The following is a 24,182-nucleotide window of genomic DNA, read 5'->3' on the forward strand; positions in this document are numbered from 1 at the left end:
CACCATAACTTCTGAAATGACTAAATAATTAGAAAAAGCAACTTGTATAGTACTGCTAACAGCTAGAAACTCAGGGGCTATTTTCATACCTCAAGTGGATTTCCACAGAAATGACATTGCTAATCTATGAAAATACCACTGCAACGTGATTTATTCTGCTAGCTGCAATACATGCTACGAATTTAAAGATGATTCCCCCATCTTTCCAGGTTCTCTTACTTAATGAAAAGCTGGCATGGTATGAAATTCAGGTACTTTCTGGCTTCCTCGGTTTCAAACACATAGTGCATACTAGTCACTATGAAGAAGGAATGAGAAAAGAAAAAAACAAAACAAAACAAAATTAAAAAAAAAAAAAAAACCAACAGATGGAAAACAAGGAGGGAGTGAAAGAGAGAAAGGGAAGAAAAAAAGAATGGGGAAAGAACAAGGAAAAGAAAGGAAAGGCAATCTGTTTAGATCTGGATTGACAAAAGCAAGCTTTCTCTGGTCTCGTTAGCAGCTAGGAACTGTGTGTGCCCGTAAAGGCATAACAGCCAGTTCTCTGCAGAAAACGATGCATGTGTAATATTACATATGCAGATTATATATACATGTTTGTTATGAATTTTACAGACATAAAGGATGTGAGGCATAAAATTGATAAAGAATGGTAAAATACAGAATGCCCTTTACTCTAAATCAGCCAAGTGATGCTCACAGATAACATTTGTTAATTTTGCTGAACTCAAAGGCCACTAACTGGCTTAGGAGTAGCTCCAAGGTGAATACTGGCTGATCTTTTTGTTTATGGTGAAGACTAATTTGAAAGTGATAAAACAAAGATACACGTCAGACCTTCGCTTGCTTGTCAGTTACATGAGTGACTTCTTTGATGAATGGTGGAAGACTATTCCCTCATTTTTGTGTGCTATTCAAAACAGAATGGATACAGACAGAACAAACTTGAAGATATCATCTGTGTGGAGTGCCTGGGTGGCTCAGTCAGTCAGTTAAGTGTCTGACTCTTAATTTCAGCTCAGGTCATGAGCTCAGAGCTGTGAGACTAAGCCTGTGTCTGGCTCTGTGATGGGCATGCAGCCTGCTTAAAATTCTCTCTGTTCCTCCCTCCTGCTCTCTCTCTCTAAAAAAATAAAATAAAAATAAAATGTAATCTTCATTATTAATATCTTTTCTATTATTTTCTTAAATCTAAACAAACAATAAAATAATAAAGCAAGCCCTGACTTACAAAGTTTGCCAGTTTTGCTGATGTAAATACTCTCCCCACCGCCAATTTCAAGTCAGGAACCTGATGTCACGCAACACAGAAGTGGAAAGATGTGCACAGAAACAAACCCTTGTTTGGTATTTCTATACAGACACAACAGTTAAAAGCAACCTCGAAAGCACCAAGAAGGGTAAAACGTAACAAAATTATTAAGGAGTGCTGAATTTTGAGTATTTATTACCTTTGTTTTTAATGTCCTTGTTTTGGTTTGTAAGCTCATATAATTTGATTTTTAATAATGACCCTATTAAACAGCCAGCCCAAAAAATCCTTGGAACATAACAACAGGCTCTAATGAGTTGATTCAGGCCAACTCCCATACACCACTGGGTAGGAAGAAACACATACAGGTCATCATAAACAAACGATAATACAATTTAATGGTGCTGGTTATTATTAGGCATAAGGAACACAGGACAGAGGAAGAATCCAGGATTGCCTGACAATGGTCAGAATGGAAAATACAACCATGAGCCGATATCTGAGTATCTGTGATGATGAACCATGGTTCCCATAGTCTAGGTCTCCTGACCCAGCTTGCAGGGGATGAACTACAAGGCTGACAGCGAACTTCTAGGCTGGACCAGATGGTACGAGTGGTGTTCGCAGGTACTGGCGGGTCTGTATTCCGCTAACGCCAGCGCTCCGCCCCCCGGCCTCGCTCTTTCTCCGTCTACTCCAAGTGGTGTCTGTCCCTCCCCGTCTGGGCTGCAAATTCTTTTGAGGGTAGAGATCAGGACTGGATGATCCAAAAAGCATTTCAAGCTTGTACTTAGGGAGCCGGAAAAGCAGACACACCAAAATAAGTGTTTCTGAAGAGAATTTAACATCTCAGAAGTATGTATCAAAGTAGTCTGCATGAGGAAACCCAGAAGCTCGCTGTACTTTCTTACCCTTCCGCTATTGTTTTTCTTTTGAACGACACAGGAGATGGTGGGGGAGGTGGGAGTTGGGAGTAGAGAACCTTCATCATTTTGTAAATAGAAGGTTTTTATCCAGCTTCAGTTACTCATTTTATGTCACCCCTCTGTTCTCTTGCAATAGCTTGGCTTTGGACATTGCCAGCATTTAATCTATATTTATCAAATACATAAAAAACTAAAGTATCAGCCATGAGTACTACGCGAAGTCTAAGAATATAATCTTAGACTGCCATTTTAGAAGCTGGGAGAGATTCTTTAACACGCGCTTTCTCCAAGTGTGAAACTGTCAAAAATTTCAATGTCAATGACTCCCTAATATACAATTTAAGACTTCAAAATAATATCAAAATACGATTTGCACTAAGATATTTATGTCTAAGAATAGTAAACTCCAATACCAGAATGCCAAGCTAAATCCTCAGCTACTCTGGATTCTTCGTTATTAGCAACATCGTGGAATGCGTATTTTCCTGGTATTACGGAATGCAGCACAAGGTCATGCTTTTTCTCTCAACTGTGCATAGGAGGATAAAGGAGATACCAAGAGAATGAGCAAAGTGATGGAGAATACAAAGTAAAGGCAAAATGGTAGTTGACCCTTTGGTAGAACTGACGGTAAAGAATATAAAAAAAAAAAATTCATTATTTATTTATTTATTTATTTATTTATTTGACAGACAGAGATCACAAGCAGACAGAGAGGCAGGCAGAGAGAGAGGAGGAAGCAGGCTCCCCACTGAGCAGAGAGCCCGATGTGGGGCTCGATCCCAGGACCCTGGGATCATGACCTGAGCCGAAGGCAGATGTTTTAACCCTCTGAGCCACCCAGGTACCCCAATTCATCAGTATTTAAAACTGTTGAAGAGGAAAAATAATGAGGTGCATCGTAATGTCATCTTACTATCTTTCCAAAGACTTTTCAGGGTCCTTTAATGCCTCTTTCCCTTCTTTCTACCTCTTGAATTCTGATGTTTCCCAGGATACTGTCCTAGGCCTTCTTCCCTTTGGCCTAGACTCCCCCACTATTCTCAGGGCTCCAGCTGCCTCTGAGCCATCGATGGGGTCCCAAACCATATATCCAGCCACTGTGTATCTGTTAAGACTGGTACAGTTCTGAGCTGCTGTCTTCACATTTCCATCTAGGTTTTCTCACAGATCTGACTCGGTACAGCCGAAGTGGGTATCAGCATCCTTCCCACAAGCTCCTTTGCCTGTGCTCCCTGTCTGCTAATTAACACCCCACTCTCCGGAAGAGTCACCTGAGCTGGAAACGCAGAGGAACCCCCAACTCCTTCCACTTCCTCATTATTTCTATTCAATTATCCACAAATTCCGATTGATTGCTCCTCGACCACTGCCTCTGGAAGGACCCCATCTCTTCCCTGGACAATTCCACATGCGTTTTCAACGGCTCTGCCTACCTGCCCCTGACCCTTCCTTGTTCTAATCCATGCATGACGAAGCTGCTGGTGTTATCTTTCACAGCACAAATCGGATTACACCATCTCTTACTTCATAATTCGGTGGTTTTTCATCTCCTTCCAAATAAAGGGTAAATATTCTCTAAGAAGCAGAAGGTCTTTGCAGTCTACCATTTCAGCTTTATCTTCCAACATTACCCAACTCATACTCTACACACTAGCCGCTGGACTTATCAAATACTATGTTCATTCACAATTCTAGATTCCTTTTCATGGCAATTTCTCTGCATGAACAACCCCCGTGGACCCCAACCCACCTAGCCCCCTAGAAAGAGCTAGTAATTCCAACATGCAAATGTAGGTGGAGCTGAGCTGTAAGTATGCGTTCCATGTCCTGCATTATTCTATGAACAGTGACAGCAGAACTTCATCTCACTCACCCTCGCATTCCCGATACTTTATTTATTTTTAAAAAAGATTTTATTTATTCCATTTGACAGACAGAGATCACAAGTAGGCAGAGAGGTAGGCAGAGAGGAGGAAGCAGGCTCCCTGCCAGGCAGAAAGCCCGATGCGGGGCTCCATCCCAGGACCCGAAGATCATGACCCGAGCTGAAGGCAGAGTCCTTAACCCACTGAGCCACCCAGGCGCCCCATTCCCGATACTTTTTTTTTTTTTTTTTTTAAAGATTTTATTTATTTATTTGACAGAGAGAGATCATAAATAGGCAAAGAGGCAGGCAGAGAGAGAGGAGGAGGAAGCAGGCTCCCTGCTGAGCAGAGAGCCCGATGCGGGACTCGATCCCAGGACCCTGAGATCATGACCCGAGCCGAAGGCAGCGGCCCAACCCACTGAGCCACCCAGGCGCCCCCGATACTTTAATGCAATAGTGGAGGCGCTTGCTTCTCTACCTTAAATGAAAACGGCAAATCACTGCAAACCCCCTGTCTTCCCTTTAGATAATACCAACCTCTGGATGGACAAACCTTCAGTTGTCCTACATATCAGCCCACTAACAATCTAGAAATTTACCTACTTATTCAACAATTACTAAGTATCCACTATGTGCTATCCCACGGTGGGGGGTGGGGGCGGCAAACAGGAAAATGAATGAGACACAGGCATGAGAACCACAAATGCAAGGTTGTTCCACCAGCTACTTATGGGGGAGCCATAAAGGCAAGGGCTGTCAGAGTTACCTGGAGGAGTCCCAAAAGGATAGGCTAAAATTCATTGCCCTTGAAATCCAAGCCAAATATTAGAACCCCAAATCAAGCAGATAAAATGGAAATCCTAGCTCTGCTTAAAGATCATCTATTACCAAGTGCTGTCTGTTACATGAATTGTGAAATAATCACTCTCAGTAGAACACATTTCAAAACCTGAACCCACTGAGAAGCGGCTGCATTGCAAATAAGGTACAACAGAAATACCAAGTGGGCATCAAGAAAGTTGATTACTCCTGTTCTACAGGAGTTTTCTGGAGCATAAATTACTTAACCCTCTCCAGGCCTCAGTTTTGCCCTCAGTCAAATGTCAACGAGAAACCTACCTATCAACTCTACAAGGCAAGAGAAACAGCAAAGGGGACCACAGATATGCAAATGCCCTAAAAAAGAACACTTAAAGCCACTCTACAAACACGAAGTAAGCTTCCCATTACTAGGATCATAAAACACATTTTTGAAAGGGTCTTCAAGAGGCAAAAGGATGGTGTCTCTTTTACTACGTTTGCTTATTTCTGCTGAAGGGTAAAATCATGCCCCTCATAAAGTTTAGAGGCTACAAGTGTGTGATGGAAACCAGCGCTAATGTAAACAAAACCCACATTTTAGGATTCATTTATTCCTTCTTTCATTAATTCAGTCTGTCAACAAATACATAATGAGCAGGAAAAAAAAAATACCCAGCAAAAACACATTATGGGAGGGAAGATTTGACAATAAAATCTTGAAATCTATCCTCAAGATGTTTAATATCGAAGTGATTTTTAGAGCAACGCTGGCACGTCTACTCATCTACGGGAAAGGACAGCCAGACACACGTATAAGAGAGACGAAGGGACGTTTTTACAATAATAGTCATTCCGTACATGACTTACAAATTCCATGTGTAAATGAATATAGAAACGTGAACAGAGAACACTGAGCTCACTGATTAATTAAGCAAAGGGCTGTAGGATATTTCAGGTCACAGCTGTAGCTACAAAAGAAATACAAACTATGTAAAGGTATTTTGCCCTTAACCCTCTCCGGCAGTACACAGAGAAGTGTATCTTCGAATGGCCAACACACAAAAAGTAGTCTAATTGTTACTACAGGTTGGCATGGGAGGAGAGTAAAGAGCTGGTTCTATCTTTTTTATTCTGTAAATTAGCATAAATAAAAAGGCCCAGAGACTGAAAGGGAAAAAAAAAAAAAAAAAAGGGATACTTCTATCCCCACAATAACAAGTACCAGGGCAATTAAGAAATTGTTCACTCACAATATGGTTAAGAAAATCTCTCACAATCCTTATTTGGTAAAGTCTGCATAAAATTTCCAAGTTAAGAAAGAGTTGAAGAAATTTTTACAATGTTCTGTATTATGCAGTTAAAAATAAGTCAGTATTTCAGTGGGACGATGTCTACACCAAATACACTGTTCTTGGAGTTAGTTATATTTGAATTAGTCTCCGAATCACAGCCTCTACCCACATCCGTCCATAACCCATCAAGTGTTACTTGTGGCTTACCGTTTATTTGGATCCTTTATCAAAAGCCCTGAAAGCAGTGATTTTGCATCTGAAGAGAGGGTTCGAGGAAATTTAATGTCTTCCATTAGTATTAGTTCAAAAAGTTTCTCATGATCCTGGTTGTAGAAAGGTAGCCTCCCACACATCATCTCATACATGACAACCCCCAGGCCCCACCAATCCACGGCTCGGCCATAGTCGTTGTCTTCTAACACCTAAGAGGGAAACCAGTGAACAAATGCATTATTACACACGAGCTTTTAGAGCAGCCTGCCTCTAACGTTCTCTTCTTACATCAACGTGAATCCTAACTTGCAAAGCCTGGATGGGCTATCCTGACACCTGGACATTCAAACTAGAAAGCATCCCACAAAAGATATGAATCACACCGGATACGGGAAGTATCTGTTCAATCCACGTCTTGAAGTGGCCAGTGGAGGAGAAAAGGGTCAGGCCATGCAGAATATTTTAAGCGAATGACGACGAAGGCTCAAGCGAAAATGGTTTGCGTATTCGCACGTTTTCTCATAGGCCTACTTAGTTTTTCACTCGGGTCCACTACATGGACTTCAAGTAACTTGGGAGGTTAAGTCCTGCTGATCGAGTGTATGAGGAGCCGTGGAGAAGCACTAAGGAACTTGAGTCAAACTGTAAGGACAGGAGTCATGTACGCAGAGTCACATAGACAGGTTCAGGGCGCAGCGAGCAGGACAGTCGAGCCGAAAACTTCTGGAGGGCCCTGCGTGTTTATACTCTTTAAGGAAATAGTCCACGAAGCAAATATAAAGATTTACTGTTTGGGGTGTGTCCAAAGCTTTATTAGTACCTCATGATAAAATTTCTGTTAAACATAAACAACAAAAATCATGGTGTAATATCTCTGGCATGTGCCCTTAAATTTCACAAAATACATCTCATGCAAAACAAATTTAGAAAGAAAGGATAGGGCGGTATCAGTCAGACTATGTTAGAGCGACCTATTCAAATCGGGGCATAATATTTCATCATTTGTCCCAGGAAAATGTCGATTTTTCCCTTTATATTAGGTATGTTCCTCAGCCAATGCAATTTTTTTCATTTATTTAGATCTTCCTATATTTTTAATATTTTATTTATTTATTTGAGAGACAGAGAAAGAGAGCACAAGTGGGGATTGGGGCAGAAGCAGAAGGAGAGAGAGACTCTCAAGCAGGCTCCCTGCTGAGCATGGAGCCCTACGCAGGACTTGACCCCACTTTCCTGAGATCAGGACCTGAGCCGAAGGCAGATGCTTAACCGAATGAGCCACCCAGGTGTCCCAGAATCTTTCAGTATTTTATTTTAAATTACTATATCTGAATAATCTTAAAGCCTACTTGATCTGCTTCTCCTAGCTTTGGGATAGATAGAGCAAGAAAACCACACCCATGAAATTTACCAAATAAAAAATCTTATAACTGATTACGTAAGAATTTCATGCAGAACAAAGTGGTGCACATGTTCCAAACTTTCTTAGAGTTAAGTAAATCAGTTATTGGAGATGATGCACATGTACTTTTATTTAAAATTTACCAATAATGTCATAGAATTGCACATGGTATGTTTGAAAGTTAAATTTCGATTACCTAGCAATACTATGAAAGGCACTTGATAGACAGGGTATTTTTATGTATGGAGAATGTAAGTTTGAGAAAAACTACGTTACTTAGCAGTTATTTCAGTGTCTTTCAAATGTTATGAGAAGATTTTTAATTCAGCTGTATCCCAGTTCCAAGGCGACACAGGATCTGTCTTAGCAAGATATGAACACAAGTCCAGTTCCTATGTTCTTCCAAAAAATCTTTTGTAGAGTAACAAACTAAGCAAAATATTTTGGGGAAGAACAACAAATTCTAGTTTTCATCCTTGGCTAAAAATATTTCAAATTTCTACTTGTTCGAAATGAGTAACATAAAAACAAACAGAAACAAGAAATAACCTAAAACAGCAGAAAGAATTCGGCTTGTGTACTTATTACTTCAGTGAAAGGAAACGCTGTATGTATGATTTTTAAATACCAGGGACTACGGATTATTCGAGAGTCTATCTCCAGTCCAATTAGTAGAACGTACTGTTTGTGGGCCTGAATCTAATAGATCCAGGATTTCACCTAATGACAAACAATTTTAAAATCTAAGTAACCTTTTACTCAATTCCTACAACACCAACAAAACAGTGGCACACGCGAAAAAGAGCCAAATGTGGTTTTTAACCTCTTTTTTCATAAAACCATAAAAAGCATAAAAGCTGGATTAACTGCTTCCCGAACCCACATTTCACCAGCCGGGTTCTCATCCCCAGCTGGCAAAACTGGCAATCCTTTATTTTTGTTTAAATACCTGGTTTGCTGCCAGAAAGGAAAGTGAGTACATAAAAAAAGGGTTTTATTTTTGAAGAGAAATAAGCAACTGAAAAATAAAACTGCATTGTAAAAAAATCTGTTTGATAAAATAAATTTTTCATTTCGCTTTATAAAATGAACACTGATTCTCAAAATAAGTGGTTTTGCTTCTGAACATACGCGTTTTAATGAATATATAGATACATCACACTACAATTAGGACTGTTTGCTGTATTACTTTGACCTGAACAAATCTGATGTGATATATCTTATCGACATGTGAAGTCCAGCAATGTTGAGGAGGAAAAAAACCTAAAAACACAGCCAGCCCTCTTAATCTAAGAGTCTTTGTTCTCAATTAAAAAGAAAGATTTCTGTTCAACTCCCACCTCTAAACAGCTGGAAAATGAAATATATAAGAAATAAAAAGAAACGTGATTATAATATTCTACATGAAGATACAGAATATAAAACGTGTTACCATTGTTCAGACATCCCTCCTCTCCCCCTAAATCTAAATTATCTTGAAACACAATACGTCCAAAGACTCTAGAAACTCCAGAGTGAAATTAAAATCCACAGCTTCTTTTATATTATTTTCTAAAGATAATTTTCCTCCCTTACTCAAAGCACGTATTTTCCCCCAAATTACAGTAACATATAAAATTTACATTCCTTAAACTAAGAGCTGCAATCCCTTTTGCCTACCTCTGATGATTTTTTCTTTCGCCCCCGAAAAAAGCCTAATTTACTTCCTGGTTACAGGAGGGCAGATCCAAAAGGTGGGATTATTGGTCAGGCAGAGGCACAATGATGGCAAAGTGCGTTTCAAATCCATTACCACCTGCCTTATCATATAATTTAGATATAAATGCAGATCAAAACCTGCTCCTAGAGAAATATAATCCACTGAAAGACTTCTCCTGAAGGATTAGCCTAAAGAAAGTGTCTCTTTTCCACAAAATCACTGTTACTCATATTTTCAACTGAACTCAAGGTTTCAAAGCTAATGTGGACATTCGGGATTTCCTTTGCGCATGCTGTCTCGGTCATCACAGATGTAGATCTACTTTGTGACTACATCTAATGCAAAAGACAGACAGCAAGGACAAGAGGTGATTTGGAACCCCAGAGGTAATGTAACTATTTAACAATGAGAAGAGGTCACATGAAGTCGATATCCAAACGGCACCCAAATGCTGGGAAACAAGGCTTAGTTTCCATTTTTCTACCAGAAGCCTGAGACTGCTTCACTTTCTGATGTAATAAAAGCGGTTTCAAGGAGGTCACAGCAGGTATCCATTACCATTAAATATTCTGGTAACATCTGGTTAATATTTGGTAATAGCCGATGTAGGCGCTGTACAAAACAGCCAGCGCAGTTGAACAAAAATCGGCATGAGTGGCTCTTGAACGGTTACTAATTTCAAGGATGATGTTAAATAATAAACTATGAATTTTAAAATGATACCATCAGTTAAAATTCCCAGTGTAAATATTTAGTTGACGCACGGGCACTTTCAAAAACCATCTTTACTCCAGTGTTCTTTTACCAGCTAGAATTTGCTGGAAGGTTGAAGGAACACCTCCCTCGGCTTGGCTGCCCGGCCACGCGATGCACCCAAGGCAAGCAATTATTCAGAGGGGATGTCTGCCCCGGAGTGGCTTGCTGCTCAATCAATAATCCAGACAGAACAGATGGGGGAAAAAATTAAACATCCAAACAAACTGTCTGCACACCTATGTTGTGAAAGTAAACTGCGAACTTGGATGAACCAATTTACCACTAATTCAAAAAAGAATTTTTTTCCTGGTAACCTTGTATTTCAGGTAACGGATATGTGTGTGTTTTCTATATAAACATACGTTTCTATACTTTATCATTTATGGAAATCCTTATTCTTCATATCCTAGGAATCTGCTTAAAAAAAAAAAAAAAAAGATCTGTTAAGTCTTCCAATCCAGATTCTAAAATGTACTGCAGCTTTAGAAGTCTATATTTCATGACAATCATGAATTCCACGGTTTCTTGGTATTTTCTTCCTGGATACTTCTTTGATACCCGGTTCTCAAGTGCTCATTAACTCTTAAGAGACTGAGCGTGTAAACGCCGTTTGCACTGAAGGGACACATTTTCCCAGAGTTCTCGACTTCCCTTTTGCCCTGGAGCAGCAGCAGTCAAGGGGTTTCAAGAAACTGGGCCTTTGTCACCTGCGTCAAAACAGCTACTGTGAAATACTACAGGTTATCGTCACTCGTGTGAGCCCAGCAATGGTGAGTTTTGTCTCTGTTCTCATGCTCCAGAGAATTTCAAATTAAATTTTGTGCTTAACCTAGAATCATTCCAAAGCACTGAATGCGAATATTCCTACTGTTAAAGCCAGAAGACCAAACAACACTGAAAAGAACTTTCGGTGAAAACTAGCGGCTGCAGGAACGGACGGACCTCTAAGGAAGGAGGAGCCACAACTGAGTGATACTGAGAGATGGTCAAGGTTGAACTAGAAATATTATTTTCACTCATATTTAAGTAATATCCAATTTGGGGAGAAAGTGGGATGATTTTTACTATTACCCCCAAATAGTGTAAATAGTAAGCCAACTCATGGCAGTTAAAGGCCCTTCAATCTCCTTATATGTGAGCGGACAACCTCTACCTGAACTAATCACCGTGTTCCTTCACGTAATTTCCCTCTTACTATTGATGGATCCTTCTCAGAGCCATTCAGGAGGATAAAGGTTTTCAAAAAGCCCTTAAGAGGTCATGTGTTATAGGAATTATTAACAAATAAAATATGAGGGATGTACATAGTTTTAAAAGGGTTACTAAAACTTTTTGTTTTTACAAAATGATTAGGCATTTGAAGACTTAGTTTCACAATCTGTTAGACAGCGGGAGAATTTTGTCCGAGGGCTAAGTGAACTGTGACGGCGTGCTCCTATTTTTACCTACAGATTAAATGTGCAAATACATGTTACCCTTGGACTCATTCATTTCTCTTAAGATCTAAAGAAAATATTGACAGGGACGCCTGGGCAGCTCAGTCCGTTAAGCGGCTGCCTACGGCTCAGGTCATGAACCCAGGGTCCTGGGATCGAGTTCCACATCGGGCTCCTTTCTTAGCGGGGAGCCCGTTTCTCTCTCTGCCTCTGCCTGTCTCATTGCCTACTTGTGATCTCTCTCTCTCCTTGGCAAATAAATAAAAATCTTTAAAGAAAATACTGACAGAGCCCAGGAAATGATGTCTTTTACAGTATCTCTTCTTTGTTGTATTTAAGATAAATACATACAATTCCATGTCATACATTTTAATCAAGTTGGGTTCTAAATGCTCTCCCCACCCCATTTATACTACTGGGTGCCAGCAACTACCATTACCCTGAATTTGTGGATGCTCCCAGCTCATTCTAAAGAAGGAATTGTACGTCTCTGGCTTTAAATTTGTATGAAATTTAATGTCCATTTGTGCTACACCCTCTACAGCATCAAGAGAACTTCGAGCAAATCTTTTTCTCAAAGTTGTCAGCAAAAATTTCAGATATTTTCAAATTACATGTTCTAAGGAAGATAGTAAAGGTAATAGGCTTCAAAAGCCAGCTGAATAAAATGACAGCGAGTGACTGTTTTCTAAGAATGAGGATCTGAAAATGAAGAACACATCAAACAATGCATCTTTAGGCAATGGAAAAAAATATTTTACACTTACGTGAAATCAAATTCTGTATATATATATATATATATATATATATATATTTTTTTTTTTTTTTCTGAACAGCAACCACAACTCAGTACCATGCATTTTCCAATAGTCAAGCCATTTTTCTGCAATCTTTTTGTTAGTTCTAACTTGATTATCAAATAATTTTTATTTTTACACTATTACAGAAGTGCATTTCTCTAGGTTTCCAAAACCACCTTATTCAACCTTCCCCATCTGTCACCATCTGCTTCTTTTTAGCATGTACTTTTTGTGTGATCACATAAGCATGTGAAAAATAACTAACATTCAGATGATTATCTGCTGGTACATTTGAGGACTGGGCATAATAAAAGTGAACTGCCAAAACGTACTTAACACTTTTAATTTTGTTGGGTCTTGCATGTAAGCTACATTTGATTTTCAAACTGTTTTACAGTTGGAAAGTTGATCAGGTACTGCTAACTCAAGAGCAAAGCTGAGACTAAATAATTAGCACTGCATAAAATGGTTTGGATCCAATGAGAGCCAAATCAAATAATAAAATTTAACAGTAAGATTTTATATGTAATTTCCAATTTCTTTTATAATTTCTAGGTAGAAAAGACAGTAGAGTTTTCAAAAACAAAAATCCCCTCAAAATATCTTAATGTCCATAATGTATGGCAGGTAAAGGTTTCTTTCTTTCTAATGTAAGAAAGAGCAGAAACATGTTCATTTAAAACCACGGATACGAATGTGTTTTTAGAGATGGAGGGACACTAAACGCATACTTTATATGCCTGCTGGCACTGTATTTCTCCAACCTCTTAAAAAAAAAAAGACAAGATTTTTTTTTTCCTTTACCAATAAATATCCCTAATTCTTCACCAAAAGAGGTAAGAGAACAAATACTTGTAAATACTCTTTTTCCAATAAATGGCATTTTTATACTGTGAGAGTCATCTTTTCCGGGGTTCTCTGCCACAAAAAGAAACTTAAGTTTACTTAAAATTTGTCTTTAACACCAGCTATGAGTCTGACATGTCCGATAGTTAACAATCAGTTTTTGACCTGATCTCCAAGGAGGCCCTGAGCTCTCTCCACAAGGTGTAAACAATTGTTGTATAGAAAAAAACAACACTGACAAGGAGCCACTCACAAGAGAAGCAGTAATCAGGAATGGACTCCAGGTCTGATAAGCAATTATGACTTACATACCACGGACAAAAGTCTGGCACTGATGATGGAATGTGCTAGAAATTTCAAGGTTCAAGAAAAGTGAGAGACACCATCCGAAAGGCTTTTGCCCACCCCTCTGACTCTGATCATGTTTGATCACATTATTGCCTTGTTCTCAATTCCAAAGTGACTTTCCTTTATGCAAGAGATCAAAGCTAAACTTCTTTGCATTTTAGTCCCCATCCCTGGGTCCAGCCTCCTGTCTTCCTGCTCCCCGTTCAAGGCCACTGGACCCTTCCTGCAGGCTGACACACCCTTCCTTCTCTTCCACGAGCCTGGGCACAACTCCAGGAAAGCAATTATTTTCTTGCACAGTAATGATTGTTTTCTGTCTCTTATCACCCTAGCAAACAGCAAGCTGCTTGAGGACAAAAACCATTTCTTACTATCTTTGTATTCCCAGCCCTGAACACAATGCATGACCCCTAAAATAAATACTCTGTAAGTATCTCTTGAGTGAACAAGAGTGTTCTCCAGTGAAACGGTCCGTATTGGAGACCGGAGGAAAGGGCTTAAAATTTTTTGTCTTCAAAGTAAGAGTAAACACATTCAAAATTACCCTATTTAACAAAAATGCCATGATTGACACAAATACTTAAAATGGAAGAATTTAAATTGCATGAGAAGTTAGCTGTTTCAGGAATTGTCATCCCCAAATGGTAACAACAGTGACGGAAAAAAGACGGGTTGAGACTGTAATTATGGATCAACACACATCAGCCATGGGTACAGAAATTGCTGTTACAGACCAGACGTCTGTGATATTTAAAAAAAAAAAAAAAAAAGGTACACAAAAATGTTTCTTACTTGTTTTTAGAAAGAATTGATAATTTCTTGGGAATTGTAAAATTTCACTTTAGAAACAACTGTATTTTTCTTTGTGAAACTCTTGGTTTTGTTCTTCAGCTGATGACATTAAGCATGTAAAACAGTATCTTTGTCTCTTAGATCATCTGCTTCTCAATGAAATGAGATGTGTTTATCTTCTTCAGAAATAATTTCCCCTAATTGTGACACAACTAATTCTGTTATTCTCAATACAGGACGGCAGCATCTGTGGCCCAGGGATCGTAGGGGTTACTTGAACTCCAGAGAAACAAAGGATTTGTTTTTCATAACATTCACAAAAACAACCCTATTCTAGAAAATATGATATCATATTTGAATAAATAAGGAACAGGGTTCTGAAAATTTTACTCAAATCACCACAAAAATGGGAGGATCTTAAACTTCTAGATTTTACAACAGAAAATAATATTGTTGGCAGCCCTCAAGAAAATAATATTTAGAAACATACTGTATTTCAAATTACTAGCTCTTCTTTATAATAACACAATATTCTTGAAATGTATATTTACTATCTAATTGGAAAAACCATTATATTAACAAACTGATATGAGTTACTACAGGTACAGGGAATGCTAGGGTTCTCGGTGTATTCCTACTCCTTAATTTCTTTTAATTACCTTTTCCTTTTGAGCATTTGTAAAGCATTCACCTGACAATTATTTACACCTATAAGTGGTCTTGAAATTGTGGCTTTTGGAGGCTGTAATATCTGTAGTTAAAAAAGGAAGAGTGGCCTTTATAAGGTGGATCCTCTCTCTGACAACTCCCTGCGGTGTACAGACTCCACTACAAAGAAGTTCTGATCCTCCGCCCCCTCACCTTTAAAAAAACCATCAGGGATGCTATCGCAAAAGGTCACTGCAAACATGCAGCATGCATGCCTAGCAGATGTTCGAGAAGCTACTATCCACCCATCAAAGGTCAATGCCTCCCAACTTGGATCCAGCCACACCAACTTTCTTAGAGTTTGAGGGAGGAACTGGGCGCATTCTTGCCTCAGGGTTTTCAACTATCTGCTCTCTGCTGCGTCTGGAAAGTTGGTCCTCTCCACTTCCGCAATAGCTGCCTCCTCCTTAGCATTCCGCTGTCTGCTCCACCATCACTTCCCCACACATCCTGCTCGGAGAAGACAGTATCTCCTAAAGACAGGTGCAGCAGTTATCTCCTGTCTCCCAGGGTCTTCTACAATGGGGAAGCAGGGATCGGTGTGACTACGCCTTCAACTGGTGTCAGCTATGACAGGAAGTCATAGGAAGCCTATGACCGAGACGATGGGTGGTTTCTGGAACCAGGCCATAAGAGGAGACGCATGCCCGAGTGTTCGCAGCAGCATCATAGCCCCAAGCTGGAAGCAAAGCAAACGTCCATTGATGGCTGAATGGACACACAAATTGTGGCATATCCATTCAACGGAATATTATTTGGCCATTAAAAGGAATCCAGTACCAAAAAATGCTAAAAACATCGATGAATCTTGAAAACCTACTACGTGAAAGAAGCCAGACACAACTGGCTCCCTATTATAGGACTCCACTGACATGAAATGTCCAGAAGAGTACATCTATAGAGATGGAAAGTGGATCGTGGCTGCCTGGGGAGGAAGAGGAGATAATGGTGGGTTTTGTTGTCAGAGTGATAACAGTACTCCGGAATTAGACAGTGGTGACAGTCACAGCCACTGTGAACATAATACAAACCACTGCTGAAGGTCAGGGTGGGTGGCCTGTACTCTTGATAAATTATTAAAAATATACTATGAAAAGGGATTTGCAAAAAACTAATGAAACATTTCTTAATGGTTTACTAGGTGAACAACAACAAAAACCTAACAAAACAAAACAAAACAAAACAAGAGGAAGCACCTTTTGATTCACTCCCTAAGACATTCACAGTGGAACCAGAGGCCGGGGAAGTCTGGACCACAGGGCGAGGCTGAGGCACTAGGTCAAGGCTCCAGGTGCCTGTCAGGGGAGCAGCAGGCAGGGCATTGACTGTCAGACGATGAGTGAGGATGCTTCCCCCGCAGCCTCCGGCCACAGCACCCCGCCGCTGTGAAGTCCGTCTGGCTGAGGACCCACGTGCTGCGAGGCAGCGATTAGCCATCCCTGCTGTCTCCCCGACTCTGAACCAAAGAGCACACAAAAGCCCTGTTGTTACCACTAGGATTTGGAGTCCTTTGTTACAAGGCCAGAGTAATCTGATCTCTATCTAAAATAGCCACCACACCACATCCTTCCCTTTATCCAGCTTTATTTTTCTCCCCAGCCCTTATATCCATTAGATGACATTAGGGCATTGATTTCTTCACCTTGTTTTGCTCTAGAGAGCGGGGTCTTTTGTGTCGTGGTCCTGTAGCCCCATCACCCACGCAAAGGCCTGACATGCAGCAGACACATAATAATATTCGTTGAACACAAATTAACGAATGATTATGGAACCCTCAGCATGGGGGGGTCCATGTCATCTTGGCGTGAATTCCAAGATGTAGCTAGCTCCTGTTCTTTCATTAACCTTCCCTACAAAATACTTCCCAATAATAAAGTGTGGACGCTCACGGACACTGTGAATGTCAATTGTCATTGTTTCTTTGTTTCAAAGGAAAATTCAAGATGCCTTAAAAACTGCAAACACTCCTGCAGATGCTGCTCAATTATTTGATTTTAATAAACGAATCAAAATGGGCATCATCAAGAAATAAAATACATGTGGCCAAAAAATAAAAACTGACTTACTCTACTGAAGTTAGCACTTTGTGTTCATAAAAATTTAATTGCTACATATTCTTGCTCTATAATCCCATGCTAAAGAAGTGAGAGCAAGGTAGATGTGGTTCATGTTGGTAGAACTGAAGCAACAAAACAAGGAGCAAAGGGGAAAAAAGAGATAAACCAAGAAACAGACTCTTAACTCTAGAAACACACTGATGGTCACCAGAGGGGAAGGTGGGTAGGTGGCGGGGGGGGGGGGGGATGGGCACCGTGGGAGAAACAGGTGATGGGAATTTGTAAAAATCCACTTATCAGAATGAGCACTGAGTAATGTATGGAGATGTTGAATCATTCTATTATACACCTGAAATTGCTGTAACACTGTATGTTAACTGTACAGGAATTAAAATTAAGAGAAAGTAGTAGATAGCACAACGTTTTTTAATGCTAAATGGTTTGCTTTGCAAACCATATGGCCATATTAGTTTTCTCCTACACATGCAAGCATAGCCTACCTCTGGTGCCAGATACTCTGGTGTGCCACAGAATGTCTTCATGGTGGCTGCATCTGTGATCCCTTCTTTGCAAAGTCCAAAATCTGTAATTTTTATGTGGCCATCTTTATCCAGCATCAAATTCTCCAACTGTGTAGTAAGAAAAATGACATAATTTGTTTTATAGTTTTCAAAAATAGGAAAATACTGTTTTGAAAAATTATGGAATGCTGAGTGAGATATTTTGGAAAGAGGACGTAGCTGTAGTTAATAGAACTTGCAGCACTTACAAACCCTATAGCTTCCTAACTCATGTGTAAAAAGAAATATGTTGTATCAAATACTTCATGATAATAAAATTATTGATTTTTAAACCAATGGGAGTAAGAGCCATTATTGTGTAAGCTCTGAGAACTAAAACCTAAATAACTTCAAAGCAAACAGCAATCCTTTTTTTTTTTTTTTTTTTTGCTTAATACATTGTGATCAAAACAATCCCAAAGAGACGAGCATCTTCTTCTAGATATATACAGATGGTTTTCAACAATTGCTCTTGGGAATCTATTGCTATTATAAAATATTCACTTACAGAAATGTTTTTTGGTGGTTGTTGTAAATCAAACCTAAATCTTATTTTGTAAGGTAAGGCGATATCCTCTTTTGAAGATCTTTGTAATAAAGAAATACCAACCCTTTTAAACATAAAAAGAAAAAGAATATCAAAGTCAAACATTCAACAGTTAATGAAAATATATAGCACAAATAATATAAAACTGGAATCTCTTTGAACCCACTAATTCAAAAACACCAAAGAGAGTTTTAAAGATTTAACTGAGTGGCAAGATTATTTGCCTCAAGTGAAAATTATAAAAATGTATGAGGGGGGGAAGGAGTTTGTGCAAAATCAGTGCAATTTAAAATAGCAACAATAACTGATCTTCTCCTCCCAATCTGAACCCAAACTTATGGTTATCATCACACGGAGACACACATGAGGTCTAAATTGTGACCTTATAGTCTTATACAGACAAGGCTCCTAAGCTTGTTTGGTCATCTAGGTATAACCTAAAGGTTCACACAAGAAACACATAGACAAGAAACACGTGAAAAATGTATCAGCAGGAGAAATGACAATTCGCTTATTTAAGGAGTGGGGACTTGTTCTCCTTCATGTGATGACATATGACAGCGCTTACCTGAACTCAAAACAGAACTCCATATAAGGATATAAACATATCAATCATACAAAATGTGATAGTATATTTTGTCACATTATCCAAAGTCTTATACATGAGAAACCAAATATAATTAAGGAAGTCACGGTCACGGAAGAAAACAGGAGAACAGACCTAAGTCCGTGGGGACAGCACTGGCTGACCTAAATGCTCAGAACACGCCTCATGTACTGTAGAAACTTCAGTGAAGCAAGTTTGTCCTTCACAGGTCTTCAGGAAGGTGAAAGAACCCTACATATATTTTGAAACTTTCAAAAATAGGAGTTCTTTTATTTTACCTAAATTCAGATTATTGTGCATCTTCCTTATGCTCCTCTGCTAACTGGAACTTAAAACTCGAGCCTAATTTGCACAGATGGCAACAGGTCCCGAGTACTGAAACCAGTCAGAAACATCGAGAAAGAGTCTGTCTACTTCCCTTTCTTCTGTTCACCACTCCCTCCCTGCTTTGGTCTTTTTTTTCTTCAGGCCTCTGGCTTTCCAGCCTTTTTGCTTCTCTCTCAGAAACACCCTCCTCTTCCCTCTCCCATCTTGCCACACTGAGAAGTATATACCAGAGAGTCTGCTGCTTTGGCCGAATGAAAATATCAATGTCCTGCTCTCTTCATTGTTAAAAATATGCACACTCTTTTAATATATGAATATTATCATATATAAAAACAGAACCAAATTCAATTCTTAAAATCTGAAAGGTCTTTTTTAAAAGTATTTAGTAAACCTCTTTTATTAACACAATACATAAATTCTTAAAAAAACTTCAAATCAAACATAGTAGTATTGAAGAGAATACGAATGTGTGTCTGTAGTCCGTTCCTCTCCTCCGACTCCCGTCCGTGTTGGGAGTATATTCTATTACTCCTCTCTATATGTGTTACATGCATCGGAGAGTATTCATAGAAACATGAGAGCATGTACCATTTCTCTACATTTTGACAAGGTTATTTGGAAGCGAATGGAGACAGAAGTTTTTAAAAAACATTGTTTTTTAATACCAAAAAGTGTGTGTGTTTTTTTAAAAATCCCGAGTTGCACCTTGTTCTCTAGCCTCCTGTATCAATTCTAAGATGCCAGGGGTGGAGGGACAAGGAATGAGCCAAGACTCAGGGTAGGGCTGGAGGAGGGAGTACAATGAACGTGACCATGAGTCCCAGTCTGCCCAGAAGGAGGCGGTTTCCCAGGACGCAGGACCATGAGTCCCAGTCTGCCCAGAACGAGGTGGTTTCCCAGGACGCAGGACTTCAACGTTCTATAACTGGGAAGTCCGGGGCAAACCACAACAGGTTGTCATCCTGTTTGTTTTATAAATCAGCTTTTAAAAAAAAACATTACAATAATAAAGGAAGCAATGAGGTCAGAGTAAGGGATGACTGTGAGAGGTGGGCTGAGCTAAGCACACTGCCTGGGAGGCAGGTGAGAGCAAAAAGGTCACATAATGAGAGTAAGTCAGAGAAGGCATAGGTCAATTCCAGCTTCATCCTTACTCCCTGGGAGACCTTGGGCACGCTGTTGATTTCTGTGTGTCTCAAGCTCGTCTATGAAACAGCGGTAAATAACAGTAGTATCTGATGTGGTTGCTTTGAGAATTAGAGATACTGAATGCGGAACTTGACACACTGTACACATTCAATAAGTGTATCGATCATTTAGTCAACATGAAGAGTTTAATGTCTGAATTACGAGTTGTCATAATGGTGTGTGCTCCTCAAGATAACACGGATAAGTTCAGAAAAAGAACACTTTGATCTGCTCAGTGACACTGTCAATATGCAATAATTTCTATTGAATAAAACAACAAAACATAAATACTTCGTATTTTTTGAGCCAGTTTTTAAATGGTGTCCACCTTCTCCCATCAATTACTATGCTCTCTGGACATCCTGAAATGTCATTTTACCAAGCATGACTGACAAATACAACTTATCCATTAAAAAGTATCAATAGTCGTCAGAGACGTATCACTTTACAGAAAGGATTTCCCCAAACCTAGTCTTGGATAAGGACACATCAGGGCAACCAAACATCCAGTCTTGTTAAAAAATAAATAATAATTTGACACAGATGCATAATCAAGTTTCTGCGGAATGTGAAGAACCACCAGGTTCGTGATTAATAAATGTGGAGGTTGTACGGAATCACCTGGAAGTCTTTTCAAAGAAGATCAAAGGCTTAGAGCGGATCAGAATCACCTGGAAATCACTTCCTCCATGCATTAAACTCTAAAGGGGATTTAGTCGAACATTCTGTGCCGAGGAGAAATGAAATAATTACAAGCGATCTCTCCTCGGTTCTCTTCCCGCAATCTCGCGGCTCTCCTAGCTTGCGTGGGCTGCGAAGCCCAGGATGCCCTGTGGTGCTGACTGCTCGGGTCCCCTCTGTTTATAAATTCCAAATCCATCTGCTTTTACCTCCAATCAGTCTTCGTTTCCGAGACTGAGGGCAGGCACTATGTTTACGCTCCACGGATGCATCCACAGGCAAAAGCAATGACAACATCAAATAGGAGGTTTGAGAGAAAAGATTATACATGAAAAACCCAAGTGATGCTTTTGCTGTTTGTCCAGTTAGAGAGGGCTGCATTCTAACAGTTCATTCTCTGAGGAGAGAGAAACTGTTTACCTGTAGCTCACAGAGTTCCCATTCAAAAAAGGCAATGTTTTCCCCCGCAGAAGCAGACAGCCATTATCTGATAGAAGGTCTTAATTCAGTGCATATCCAAAAAAAAAATGTAGTAGATTTGGACATCTTTTTTCCCTCTGTGCTTTGTGGACGAGAAATCATAGCAAGAAAGTACTCTGCTCCTTCTTGTTCTTGCTGGTGTGTAGCATAAAACTAAACTCTAAAAATCCTTGCTGTCTTTAATACAGTGCTTCTCAACACTTCCCAGTACAATGAAAAATGAAATTTGTCGGACGTGAGCAGCATCGGCGGACGACCTGCTTGAGGCCAGACCTGGCCGGCCCAGAAGCTCCAAGGCTTGGGTCCCCTGTAACCCATCTGTGGTATACAGGCTGGGAAGTTTTGCTCGGAGGTACGCCAGGCTGGCCAAGTTCTGCACCCTCCCTAATATTCTAATGTAGACGCGTATTGTACTGTCTAGCTACCGTAGGCATCTCTTGGTTTCATTTTATTTAATTGGCTGGCACTGTGATTAAACAGAGGCATAAAAACTGCAGTTCCTAAGGGCTCTGATGGCTGTCGGTGCGGGTATGAACAATCTCTTCCACTCCGTCTTGCGCCCCATTCTGGCACAGTTACACCAAACCCGCTGTGTGGTACCCAGACTGCCTCCGGCCCAAGAACGCAGTCAGGAATCTGTCCTCTCCTCACCGCCTTCTCGGGTTTAGGGCCATCAAAGTGCCAACATGTCATACAAGTTGACCTGCAGGACCTTAACAACCCTGACCTTTAGAGAGTGTGTGGAAATACTGAAGGAAAACATGTCTCCACTTATGATGCTGCCTAGGCTGGAAATGGCTGCTACTGCACAGTGGGGGGACCCCACTTAGGGGGCCAGGCTGCTTAAGAACTAGACTACACATAAGGAACGCAGCTCAGTAGTACAGTGTAATTTTAGAGGGTGAAGGGGTTCTTAATAGCAGTGGCTTAAGATTTTTATAGAAGAGAGAATCCAGAGTGACAGGTGAGAAGTGGGAGCTGGGTGAGGAGTCCCGAGACTCCGTAGGTAAAGCAAAAAGAACTCGGCTTTTGGTTAGACTGCGGGCTTATCTGTGGTGCGTGTCGGGCAGCGGATGAAGCCGGGCAAGACTCGCGGCCCATCGTTCTGGGCCCACATGGAGACCAAGAAATTACCTAAATCTATTTGTTGTTTTCTCATGTTAATAATGTAAATGGTTACATTAACCACTAAATTCTCTAATTAGGTGGAAAATAAGATTAGATGAATCACCAATAGAATGCTGTAGTGATTTATATGCGAGTTTCTGCCCTTTCTTGCCCTGTGACAAACTCCCGGAGAAACTGAATCTTCAAGAACTCCGGTATCCTTTGCATACACCCCCCATTCAGCCTATTCTGTACTTGGATGGCATGGCCTTTGAAGAGAAATCTTTCACCTGCAAAGTAAGAACTAAGCAGAAAGGAAGATTTCGAAATATTTTGCATTGCTGACAGAATCTTAATAGGGATTTCTTCAAATTTTGATGCTCTCATGAACATATACTAGTTTTCCCTAAGTAATCACAAGGGATCTGAGTCCTAAGAGAGAATTTCATGTTATGGCAAATATTGATGAACTAAGCAAACTTACTTTTAGAAGTGTCACAAAGATCGTAGTAATTTATCTGCTGCCATGAACACCAACTTATTAGGAACTCTGAACTGATAAAATATCTTAAATTAACTGGCAAATGAAGTAAGTCTTGCCCTCCCATGATACATGGGGTGTCAGCAAACAGGTACGGATTTTCTTGGGAGGCACAGCTATGACGGGCATCGGATGGGTTTGCATTTGAATAAACATGAGCTCATTAGTAAGGAGAGGATCAAGACAAATCTGAGCCTGATAAATTAAACTGGTTCCTAAATCAGTTCTGATGATGCGGTTTTTGATGTATCTGGTGTAAATGTATTGAAAACATCCAATCTCGTATCTTTAGCAGCTTCATTCGACTTTTAGATTTACAAAGATCTCCCAGAGTTCATCTAATGCATTCTTTCTCCATGAAGATTTCAACTCTACAAAGGCAGAAGGGTGTGTAAGGAGCAGGGCGCGGGCCTGGAGCAAGGATTCATGGTTTCCATAAACTTGCCCATGTCACCAACTTAGTCCCGGACTTCAAGTAAGACACCTGCTAGACTTCCGGGTTTCCGTGACCTCACCTGCTGAGTAGGAACGACCTGAAATCTCCGCCCACCTACAGGATCTCACTCTATTATGCATAAGCCTGTGTGCTACGGATACCAGTAATACGTGTATAAATCTGAATGCTTGGCTTTTAACATTACGTGTATTCTTCCTGGTGTGTGTTTTGTGGCTTCTGTCCTCTGTTATATAATTACTTAGACCTGAAGTTAATACTATATTTAATACTATATTTTAATAATGAAGTTAAATACGATATTTTAAAAAAGTAAACTTAAGAGAGCACTTCACTGTCTAGTGAAGTCAGTGGATATGCATATGGTAACTACATGGTCTGGTATTCATACATACCAAAATTCTGTTTAAGAATCAGAAAGGACAAAGCAATGAAACTCTTATTAAATGAACTTTGATATACCAACATGTCCATTCGTCTCAGAAGGAATGA

General features: G+C 39.9%; 1 protein-coding gene across 4 annotated transcripts in view; it reads right to left on the bottom strand.

The window, feature by feature from the left end:
- AKT3 (AKT serine/threonine kinase 3) overlaps window positions 1-24,182 on the bottom strand; it is a 313,218-nt gene that overhangs the window by 45,700 nt on the left and 243,336 nt on the right. For all 4 annotated transcript variants that reach the window (XM_059146697.1, XM_059146698.1, XM_059146696.1 and 1 more), the window contains 2 exons: window positions 17,699-17,827; window positions 6,349-6,563 (listed from right to left, as the gene is read on the bottom strand). In XM_059146697.1, the coding sequence (XP_059002680.1) occupies window positions 6,349-6,563; window positions 17,699-17,827 (344 nt within the window). The remainder of the gene's footprint in view (window positions 1-6,348; window positions 6,564-17,698; window positions 17,828-24,182) is intronic.

Source organism: Mustela lutreola, chromosome 14, assembly GCF_030435805.1.
Source record: "Mustela lutreola isolate mMusLut2 chromosome 14, mMusLut2.pri, whole genome shotgun sequence".
Classification (NCBI taxonomy): domain Eukaryota; kingdom Metazoa; phylum Chordata; class Mammalia; order Carnivora; family Mustelidae; genus Mustela; species Mustela lutreola.